At 42.6% G+C, this 12036-nt stretch overlaps 1 protein-coding gene across 3 annotated transcripts in view; it reads right to left on the bottom strand.

Annotated features, from left to right (window-relative positions):
- The window catches only part of NASP (nuclear autoantigenic sperm protein), a 39719-nt gene extending 28088 nt beyond the window's left edge, over positions 1-11631 (bottom strand). The window contains exon 1 of one of the 3 annotated variants that reach the window (XM_087865850.1): positions 11438-11631. In XM_087865850.1, coding sequence (XP_087721976.1) covers positions 11438-11496 — 59 coding nt within the window. In that variant the 5' untranslated portion in view covers positions 11497-11631. The remainder of the gene's footprint in view (positions 1-11437) is intronic. The other 2 variants (XM_045799674.2, XM_045799673.2) reach the window with 2 other exon arrangements.
- Between the last annotated feature and the right edge of the window lie 405 nt (positions 11632-12036).

Genomic DNA, 12036 nt, shown 5'->3' with positions numbered 1-12036 from the left:
CTCTCTCTCAAATAAATAAAATTTTTTTTTCTTCCCTGTACAGGTTTGCTCTTAACACTCAGCCCACTGGCACAACCTGAATGGTGCCAGGACACCACAGTGTGCTGCTTCCCTGCAGTGCCCGAGACACAGCCACACCGGTCCATGCACATGGGCCAGGATCTTTTTTTAAAAATACCTTAAAAAATATATAACATTGTGAAGCATTCACCAGTGATAAATTTACTTTCACTGTTTGTGGCCTAGACAAGTAAAAGGGGCCTGAACTAAGGTATTACTAGTATAGTCTGAAGAAGAGATGGATTAAAGCAGTGGTTCTCAAACTTCAACCTGAGAATTACTTGGAGAACATGTTAAATGCTAAGTGAAATAAACCAGAAAAAAACACCATATTCCACTCATATGTGGAATTTAAGAAACAAATGAACAAAGGAAAAAGAGACAAAAAACCAGACACTTAACTTAGAGAACAAACTGGTTACCAGAGGGGAGGTGAGTGGGAAGATGGGTAAAATAGGTGAAGGGGATTAAGAGTAAGTACGCTAATCGTGATAAGCACTGAGTAATGTACAGAATTGTTGAATCACTACACTGTATACCTGAAACTAATAGAAAACTGTATGTTAATTATACTGGAATTAAGATTTTTTAAGTAAAAAAAAAAAAGAAAGAAATTTACCCTCCAGATACACCCATCGTTTATTTACAAGGCTATTCACTGTAGCACTATTTATAAAAACACAGTCCTGGAAACAATTCACATGTCTATCAGTAGGGAATTTGTGGAGATAGCCACAGACTAGAACACAAGGCAGCCATAAAAAAAAATTAAGGAAACTGTACCCTGATAAGGAACGGTCTCCAAGATATATTGCTAAATGCTCAGAAATGTGTCAAGTAGGCTACCATTTATACAACAAATGTAGAATTAGTAACTACATACTGTTTGCTTCTATACGCATAAGGTTGTCACTGAGGAATACATAATACATTCCTAACAGTGGTTCACTCTGAGAAGAAAAATGACCAGGAAATAAGGGGTAGAGGGACATTTCACTATATAACCAACATTCTGGATTTAAAATCAGGAATGTATTTTCTATTCAAAAAAATAATTAAAATATTTTTTAAAAAATCAGATACCTGCCAATATGGCCCCACCTTCTCACACAATCAGCTGAAGTTAAATAGTGACCACTCACTTTAAGGGAGGAGAATTTTCTACAATCACTTCACTCATTCCTACTTGGCCCTCTAGACTTAACATTTCTAAGCCCTGTTATAGAATACCACACCACTGAATAGTGGTGACTGTTTGAAAACTAGAAAAGGAAAGAGTCCAGAATTTTCATTTCTGGGGTTGGGAAACCTGAGTGCTATCCAACCAAAATAAGGTGAAAATTGGGGGACTTAGGTATTGATTCGGAGGTGCTTATGAAAAACTAAATGGTTAACTTTCAAAAGGGAATTCAAAGCAAACATCTGACTGCCAAACATAACACATGCCGTACCTATTCGTTTTCATTTAATCCTCTCACAAACCTTGTGGCAGATGGCAACGCTCCTATTTTACAGAGAAATTAAACTTAATTACACAGGTGATTTGGTAACATATATGACACCATCCCATTTCATACTATACTTCAGTTGCCTATTGACTTTCTGTATTACCCAAGATTAAGCTCTAAGGAAAAAAATCACATCCATTTTATTCTAGCTGTATCCTAGCACCAAGCTCAAGTCCTGGCACCTAATCAGTATTGTTAAAATAAGTGACCAATCCTGAATCACTAGGGTAGCATTAGGGCAAGTGACTTTGCCCTTTGTGAGGTGCCTCAGTTTCACCAACCATAATTAATAGAACCTATCTCACAGGATTTCTTTCGAAAATCAAACGAGGGGTGCCTGGGCGGCTCAGTCATTAAGCATCTGCCTTCGGCTTAGGGTCCTGGGACTGAGCCCCACATTGGGCTCCCTGCTCAGCGGGAAGCCTGCTTCTCCCTCTCCCACTCCCCCTGCTTTGTTCCCTCTCACTGTCTCTCTCTCTCTCTTTCTCTCTGTGTCAAATAAAGAAAATCCTTAAAAAGAAAAAGAAAATTAAAGTTCACAAAGCACTTCATTCAATGTTTGACATATAATGAATTGATAGCAATCACTAACAAACAGATAGGAAGAAATGGAGGTAAGAGCAAAGGAAAACAAAATTAGGAGGGAGTGACTGGTATCAAATGCAGGAAAAAGGTTAAGAACTAATTAGAAAACTAAGAGTAAGAACTAATTTAGCATACAATCAATGATTACTTTTAGCAATGTTGTTCAGATGGCATGAAGGGAAAGAAGCCAGACTGATACAAGCTGAACAAATGTGTGCCCTATTAGATTATGTATCTGATGACCAGAAACTGAGACTGAATTCATCTTCTTATCTCTAAAACCTAACACATTAAATATATATTAAATACATTTGCTAAATGGTTAAGCAAACAGAAGAAAAGGGGATCTAGGAAGGCATACTGTTCTCTAAAGAAGTTTGACTATGAAGTGAAGCAAAAACAGTAGCTAAACAGAGATATATGATGGAGAAATGGTTTTTAAATGCATCCATTTTAGGATGTTTAAATGCAGAGGAGACTGCTATCTGAGGGGGAAAAAGAGGAAGCACCAAGAGACCAAATGGGTAGTTGCTGCCGGACTAGATACGGAGGTTGGTTGGGAAGCAAATCTCCAATTATTATCTTCACGATATTTTTTTAACATAAACCCTCTACGGGGCGCCTGGGTGGCTCAGTCGTTAAGTGTCTGCCTTCGGCCCGAGGCGTGATGCCAGACCGTGGGATCGAGTCCCCCATCAGGCTCCTCCTCTGGGAGCCTGCTTCTTCCTCTCCCACTCCCCCGGCTTGTGTTCCTTCTCTCACTGGCTGCCTCTTTCTGTCAAATAATAAAATCTTTATATAAAAAAAAACATAAACCCTCTATGAAGAAAGTATTCTATATTCAGAGTTTTCTTCTGAAAATCCTTAAGTTCCCGAGGTCTCAACCCTCTAACCAACCATTTATTGTATCTGCTATAGCCAAACAGCTGAATGAACATCCTAAGAAAACATACAAGAGCACTGAATGGACTCACTTTAAATTCTTGCCACAAACCTAAAACAGGGACAACACTGGCAATCCTAACATACATTCTGTAGAATTTTTTTTCATGATTATTTCTTCCCTGTCTCCAAAATGACTATTTCTTCTTCATATCTCCTACACCCTACTACAACACTCCCCCTTACTTCTAAGCAGACCTTGCCTCACACTTCATGGAACAGAAACAATCAGACAAGTCTTCCTTCACCACAGCAAAACTACCCACCTGTTTGCATGTGCACCCTTATTTTCTGCTATCCTTACTTCTATGAATAAAGTTTCCATGCTAGAATCTTCACATAGCTGGTCCCTTGCCATTCATATGTCATTGAGGCAATCCCTGACCATGCAATCTAAATTAATCACCTAGTTACTTTCACCTTAAAATGGGTAAATTAAGGTAAGCATCTGGACATTTTATCACTAACATTCTCTAATCTACGTATTTACAGTCTATAACCCAGCAGAGGAAACTTCATCTGGGAAGAGGGACCTCCTCTGTCTCCTTAAGTATGGTATCTCTAGTAACTAAAACAAATGTTCAGTAAATACAGGGGAAATACACTTATAACCCGGGAGACAAGAAAACTGCTTCACAAAATTTTCCTATAAGAATGCATTTCAGGGGCGCCTGGGTGGCTCAGTCGTTGAGCATCTGCCTTCAGCTCAGGGCGTGATCCCGGCATTATAGGATGGAGCCCCGCATCGGGCTCCTCCACTAGGAGCCTGCTTCTTCCTCTCCTACTCCCTCTGCTTGTGTTCCCTCTCTCTCTGGCTGTCTCTGTCAAATAAATAAATAAAATCTTTAAAAAAAAAAAAAAAAAAGAACAAATTTCAGGGGCACCTGAGTGGCTCAGTCTTGGTTAAGTATCTGCCTTCAGCTCAGGTCATGATCCCAGTAGCCTGGGATCAAGCCCCGCATCCAGCTCCCTGCTCAGCGGGAGCCTGCTTCCCTCTCTCTTCCTGCCTGCAGCTCCCCCTGCTTGTGCTCTCTCTGTGTCAAATGAATAAATAAAATCTTTAAAAAAAAAAAAAAAAAAGGCAATGAATCTTAGTTAACTTGTAGAATCTCCCCCACTATAGCCACCACGAGATACAGGAAAAACAAGGCCCACTGTGGCAACCAGAAACAGAACGCAGTTTTCCAGACACCTAATCATTTTGATCATCATCTATCACCCTCCCTACAAAGTTTTAAGTGACCCTTACAAAAATAAATGTTAGCTCAATGTCCACCTATGACAGAATGGATAAAGTAATGTCCACCTATGATAGAATGGATGAAGTATGGTATATTCATACAGTGAAGCACTATACAGCACAAAAAAAATCACTAAAATATGTAATGTGGATGATTCTCATAATGTTGAGTATAAGCAACTACACATTACTACTTACGGTATAATTCCAATTATATAAAGTTCAAAAACTGACAAAACTAATCCATTATAAGTCAGAAGAACTATCTTTGAAGGGAGTAATGTGATTAAAAGGGAGGTTTCTGGGTTCCATAGCGTTTTGTTTCTAATTTTCCCCTGTGAAAACTCACTTAGCTGTACGTTTTCCATTTGTGCGTTTTGTAGTATGTTATACTTCAATAAAATATACTGAAAAACAGGCAGGTCATTTTTGTTTTAAATTTAATGACTTGCCTTGTACTTTTACCTTAAAGAATTATTCCTAAAAAACAACAAACAGTCTAGTGGCGCCTGGGTGGCTCAGGTTATGATCCCAGGGTCCTGGGATCAAGCCCTGTGTGGAGCTCCCTGCTCAACAGGAATCTGCTTCTCCCTCTCCCTCTGCCTGCCACTTCCCCTGCTTATGCTCTCTCTCTTCCTGTTAAATAAATAAAATAAAAATAAGTGGTTTAACTCAATAATCTTAAAGTTCTGGGTTTGTCATTTCTATTTTTATTTTGTTTTATTTATTTTTTGTCAGAGCGAGAGAGCACAAGCAGGGGGAGCAGCAGGCAGAGGGTAAAAGAGGCTCCCTGCTGAGCAAGAAGCCCTCCTCGGGACTTGATCCCAGGACCCTGGGATCATGACCTGAGCAGAAGGCAGACGCTTAACCAACTGAGCCACCCAGGCATCCCTGAACATCTTTTTTTTTTTTTTTTTAATTAATCAGACGATTAACTGACTGGGCCACCCAGGCACCCCTGACCTTGTACTCTAAGACAATTAACTCATCATCACATACCATTAACCTTGATAATGCTGATTATATACATGTTCAGAAATTCTTCACTTACCACTTTAAAGAATGAAGTCCACTCAATTTAAGAAGCAAAACAATTAAAGAGAAGTACAAACCAAAACACAGACTCTTTAACTATAGAGAACAAACTAATGGTACCAGAGGGAAGGTAGGTGTGGGTTGATGGGTGAAATAGATGAAGAGGATTAAAAGTACAGTTATCATGGGCACCTGGCTGGCTCAGTTGTAGACCATGGGACTCTTGGTCTTGGGGTTGTGAATTCAAGCCCCATGCTGGGCCTGGAGCCTACTTAAAGAAAAAAGAAAAAGTACGTTTACCATGATGAGCACTGAGCAATGTATAGAATTGTTGAATCACTGTATTACACACCTGAAACTAATACAACACTGTGTATTAACTATAATGGAATTAAATTTTTTATTTTTATTATTTTTTTGGAATTAAAAACTTTAAAAATAAATAAAATAAGGGCGCCTGGGTGGCTTGACTGAGCATCTGACTCTTGTTTTCGGCTCAGGTCACGATCTCAGGTTCATGAGATGAGCACTGCATGCGGTTCTGCACTTAGTGGGGAGTCTGCTTATGTCTCCCTCTCCTTCTGCCCCTCCCCCTGCAGGCATGCCCTCCTTCTGTCTCTGTCTCTCCCTCAAATAAATCTTAAAAAAAAAATTTTTTTAAATAAGGTCCACCCTAAAGACTACACAAAAAACTGTTAGAATAAATGAATTCTGCAAAGTTTTGTTTAAGGTTTTATTTTTATGTAATCTCTATACGCAACATGGGGCTCGAACTTAAAACCCTGAGATGAAGAGTTGTATCCTCTACTGACTGAGCCACCCAGGTGCCCCTCAGGTAAAAAAATCTTAAAAAAAAAAAAAATGTTCAGGGATGCCTGGGTTGGCTCAGTTGGTTAAGTGTCTGCCTTCTGCTCAGGTCATGATCCCAGGGTCCTGGGATCAAGTCCCGAGGAGGGCTTCTTGCTCAGTGGGGAGCCTCCTTCACCCTCTGCCTGCTGCTCCCCCTGCTTGTGCTCTCTCACTCTGACAAATAAAACAAAAATCTTTAAAAAAAAAAAAAAAAAAAAAAGATGTCCATACTACCAAAGAGATTTACAGATGCAACACAATGAATATCAAAATTTCAGTGGCATTTTTTGCAAAAATAGAAAATTTATCCTACAATTTATAAGGATAATCTCAAGGGATCCCAAAAAGCCAAAGCAGTTTTTAAAAAGAGCAAAGTTGGAGGGCCTCCTTCCTGATTTCAAAACATTACAAAGCTACAGTAATGAAAACTGTGGCAACTGGCATACAGGCAAATAGACCAATTAACAGAGTAGAAAGCCCTGAAGTAAATCCTCACATGGGGTCAGATGATCTTTGATAAGGATGCCAAGACCACTTCACGAGGAAAGGACAGTCTTCAACAAATGGTGTTGGGAAAACTGGATATGCTGATGCAGAAGAATGAATTTGGACCCTTATCTTACACCATATACAAAACTGGGCTGAAAATGGATTAAACACCTAAATACAAGGCCTGAACTAAAATTCCTGAAAGAAAGCATAAGATAAAAGCTCCATGACATTGGACTTGGTCTTGGATAGGACACCAAAAGCAGAGACAACAAAAGCGAAAATAGACAAGACTACATTAAACTTTACCTCTCCTTTTTTCAGATGCAGTGAGACAGTGAGTGGGGAGGGGCGGACAGAGGGAGATGGAGAGAGAGATTCTGAAGTACACTTCCCACTGAGTGGGGAGCCTGATGCAGGGCTCGATCCCAGGACCCCAAGATCATGACCTGAGCCAAAATCAAGAGTCAGCCACTCAATCGACTGACCCACCCAGGCGCTCTGGAAGTTAGGTCTTTTTTTTTTTTTTTAAGATTTTATTTATGTATTTGACAGAGAGATACAGCCAGCGAGAGAGGGAACACAAGCAGGGGGAGTGGGAGAGGAAGAAGCAGGCTCCCAGGAAAGCATGGAGCCCAATGCGGGGCTGGAGCCCAATGCTGGGCTCGATCCCAGGACTCTGGGATCACGCCCTGAGCTGAAGGCAGACGCTTAACGACTGAGCCACCCAGGCGCCCCTGGAAGTTAGGTCTTGATTATTCAAAAGTATTTAATTGATTGTAGATCCCTGCTTTTTAAATTTTAGATAGTTCTTAAAAAAAATTTTTTGAAAGATTTATTATTCGCTCCGGTCACGCTCTCAGGGTCCTGGGATGGAGCTCCCTGTCGGGCTCCCCATCAGCAGTCTGCTTCTCCCACTCCTCCCAATCAATGGGCACACTCTCTCTCTCTCTCTCAAATAAATAAAATCTTAAAAAAAAAAAAAAGTACAAGGTCATACTCCTTATTGAGAAATAATTTCAACACATTTATTCCATTTATTTTTTTGCCCTGACCTCAAAAAAGCACCTTGAGATTACCAAATAACAATTCATCTAAGGGGGGGGCGCCTGGGTGGCACAGCGGTTAAGCGTCTGCCTTCGGCTCAGGGCGTGATCCCGGCGTTATGGGATCAAGCCCCACGTCAGGCTCTTCCGCTGTGAGCCTGCTTCTTCCTCTCCACTCCCCCTGCTTGTGTTCCCTCTCTCGCTGGCTGTCTCTCTCTGTCGAATAAATAAATAAAATCTTTAAAAAAAAAAAATTCATCTAAGGGAACCTGGGTGGCTCAGTTGGTTGAGCAACTGTCTTCAGCTGAGGTCATGATCCCAGGGTCCTGGGATCGAGCCCCACATTGGGCTCCCTGCTCGGCTTCTCCCTCTCCCTCTCCCTCTGCCACTCCCCTTGCTTGTGCTCTCTTGCTGTCAAATAAATATTTTTTTAAAAATTCATCTAAAACAATCTTCTAATAGTTTTTTGTCCCCCCCCAGATCCACCAGAGGGACTCTTTTCCCACTTACACACTTGAGCTAATACCTAACTTATAACTTAACTCCTCCACCTCACTGAAAAATAGGTACTCAGGTATTCTGGCTAAAATTTCACACAAATAATTATAACATTAATTCATCATAAATCCATGGAGCTAACTCACAAGAAGTTATTAATCTTATTTTAAACAGCAAAATACTAAGCACTAACATAACCCCTACACCAACATAGAGGAAACAAACCACTTGTGGAAATAGAAATGACAAACCCAGAACTTTAAGATTATTGAGTTAAACCACTTATTTTTATTTTGATAAGTCTCTTCTCAAGCAACAAATAAGCAGTGCACAAATTAGACAACAGCTAAGTCAAAATTCAGTGCATTACATAAGACTCCTTCATGAGCTTTCTTTACTCCTTCCACAGTTATATTCTTTATCTTTTGTAATATAAGATTAAAAACTAGTTAGAAAAGTAATAAGGACAAAGACTGATTTAACACTTAAGTCACTGATTACATTTAGTAATGTTTAAATGGCATGAGGGAAGAGAGGACAAATGGAAGCTTTTTACAGCTGACAAAATTGTGGTCCAACATCACTCTACTTAAGCAATGAGGTTGGTATCAAACTCAACTAACTGAGGTTTATTTCTCCTTCCATTTTTTCTCCCTACTGGTTTTAAAGTTATACACGTTTTTATTCTTTCAGTGGTTATATCAAAATTATAAAGTGCATCAGATGAAAATCTAAACAAGTCATTTTTTTATTATTTGAAAGCAAGAGAGAGTGAGCGAGGGAGCATGAGCGGTGGGGGAGGGGCAATGGGCGAGGGAGAAGCAGACTCCCCACTGAGCAGGGAACCAAAGGGAGACTCAATCCCAGAACCCTGGGATCACCACCTGACCGAAAGGCAGACACTTAACCAACGGAGCACCTAAACAAGGGCACCTAAACAAGTCATTTTCTTGTTCTTTTTTTTTTTTTTTTTTTAAGATTTGATTTATTTATTTGAGAGAGTACCTGCAGAGGGAGAAGTAGGCTCCCCTCGGAGCAGGCAGCCCGATACAGGGCTCCATCCCAGGGCCTGAGCCAAAAGCAGACGTGTAAATGACTGAGCCACCCAGGAGCCCCTAAACAAGTCATTTTCTTTGCCCTCCCCCTAAAACACCTTAGACACTTTACCTCTGAATACCTCACTAACTTACTTTACTGAGAAATGCCATCTTTACCGTTCCCTCAGACTAGCTAATTAGGTTTTCACGTAATTTACTCTCAAAGTAAGCTTTTTCATGGGTAATGGAAAGTATAAAAATGAAATACTGGGGTTTAACCCAGACTGTGCCACTTATGAATTTGGAAATTATTTCACCACTCTAATCTTGATTTTTCTTACCTATAAAAGGAAGATAACTACTTCATAACAAACTCATGTGAATCAAGTAAAAACATTCAAAAAAGCACTTAATAGATACAATTGCTGGGTTTTAGTTTGCAACTTATGGTAGGAGGAACTTAATGGTTTATTTTCCTTCCTGGAGGTACATGAGTACTTTCTCAGCGTATGACCTGCCAGGAAGCTGGAGACTAGTCCACCACTAACTTAACTTTAGCTATACACAGATAAAATCTGATAATCTGCAATCCATATTCGTTGCGTAATTTTATCTCAAAACCAAACCAAACCCTTAATACTTTTATTAAGGGTTGAGAGGGCAAGGATCCCTCTAAGTGGAATAGATTGCTAGAGTTGTCTAGCGCACCATAAAAAGGTCTCCTGAGCACCAGTCTCAAACAAGGAGCTCCTTTAAAAAAAAAAAGAAAAAAGATACCACACAACTCTCAAAGCTCAAGCTATTCCTGTCCTATCAAATCAATGAATAATGAGTCTGTAACCGGAGCCTGCAACTAAAATTGTATTTTCTAAGAGTTCCCACATGATCCTGAGGGTGGTTTGTGAACCACTGCTCAACCTAAATCCAACAGGGAAAAGAATCAGAAAGTGGTAGGTAGCACAGGTAGAGGTACGTAATTCTCTAGTAACTGTGAAAGTACGAACATCATCAGCGTGTAAGTCTACAAACCAATCCTAAGACCTCACAGCAGCTTTTCTCTTTATAGTGGAGGAAGCTAACTTCTAAAGTACAGAGGGAAAAAATAAAACCAGGCCCCTAAAAAAAAGGGATGATTGGAAAGTCTGACCCACTAAATGGAAACAGCACTTGCTTCCTCTTATTAACTAAGTGTTCCCTTTCACTGTTTAATACCTTACGTCTGACAAGCATTATGGCGCTTTCAAAACAATCGTTTCTACTCAGCCCTCCTAATACACTTAGCGCATACTACCGCCCATCCACCTAGCAACCAAAGACTGCTAGAAGTAAGCGGAGTTCCACGCAGCGCTAGTGAAGATGCTTTGCGTCCCGATAAAATCCCTCCGAAGCAGCCAAGTCTCTCGCCAGCACTCCCGAAGCCTAAAGAGTCACTATGCTCTCCACCACAGGCCTAAGAACGAAGATAGCTGAGAGCAGATGGGCGAGGAGATGGTGGGGAAAAAAGCTTCACCACGCCACACCGCGGAAGTTGGAGAATCTCCGCGAGCCGCACAGCCCCAAACAATGGAGTTTTCCCGCCTCCTCAGGACCCCGCCCCCTGCTCCAGAGCCGGCGGAGGAAAGCAAACGCTCCCGCGCGTGGCCCCGCCCCCTGAAGGCCCCGCCCCCCCAGCCCACCGGGCCAGCCTCCCTTCCTCGTGCAAAGGTTTTTTTTTTTTTTTTTGGCGCCAAATCTCTGTTACTTATTTCCCCGGGTTGTCTGGGGACACCACTGGAGGCGCGAGCCAGGAGTGCGGGGACAGTAGGGGAATAGACAGACGGGAGCCCTGTGGCCCCGCCTCCTCGCCGATAGCCCCGGGCCGGGGGAGGAAGAAGAGGGGCAGACGACGGAGCAGCAGCCGCTGCCCCCGGCAAGATGGCGGCCGCGAAAAGCGGGGCAGGGGGCGCCAGCCGACTAGTGTTACTGCTAATGCGCGAGGTTCTCTGCAAAAGGTGGGTTTCTACAGTCCGGGCCTCCCCGAACTGCGACGGCTGGTCAGTGGGAGGCAAGTCTTTCCTCTCACGCTTCTGTCCCTCCCGGGGAGCCCCCGTCCACCACCCCCTCCCCGTGGACTGGCCAGTGCCTCAAGCTCTCCATGGTCCCGCTTACTTGTTGGCGGAAACCAGCTCCGCAGTGATGGCGGCAGTGGCTGTGGACTCTGCGGCCATCGTTCCCCTGAGGTGGTGGACCAGCGGGCGGAATAGAGTCTGTGAGGAAAACAGAGGGAATTTGGGACGCCAGAGACCTATTCAGAGACAGAAAATGGCAGATTGGAGACCCCGCGCGGCTGGGCCCCTTTATATACCAGAGCCCTTTGCCCCGCCCATCCACTTCCGGATCCTCCCCCTCGAGTTTAAAGGGCCAGGACTCTGCCCCAGTCCAGCCCAAGGACACCCCCGCCCTTGCCGTCTTGTTCTGCGGGGTACCTTCCCTCCCTGGCCCGCTTTCCCCCAAAAAAGCAACTTCCTGCTTCTCTAGCAAGTCACATAAGAACTGGAATCTTGGTACTACAACTCCTGACTGGTCATCGGCCAGCGGCTTCCACGTAAGGGGAAGCTAGTGCTGCTCTGCATGTTTGGAGCGTGTAGCCGAGGGTCTCTTTCCGGTCCTGATACTCAGGTAGATGACCGAAACTTTCTGCCCGTCCTCTCAGTCCTAACCGATGGACACGTAAGAACCGAGCACGGGTACAGCAGCAACGGCTAGAA

Source organism: Ursus americanus, chromosome 12, assembly GCF_024610735.1.
Source record: "Ursus americanus isolate L20-20 chromosome 12, mUrsAme1.1.p, whole genome shotgun sequence".
Classification (NCBI taxonomy): domain Eukaryota; kingdom Metazoa; phylum Chordata; class Mammalia; order Carnivora; family Ursidae; genus Ursus; species Ursus americanus.
This window is presented reverse-complemented; position numbering and strand designations above follow the sequence as displayed.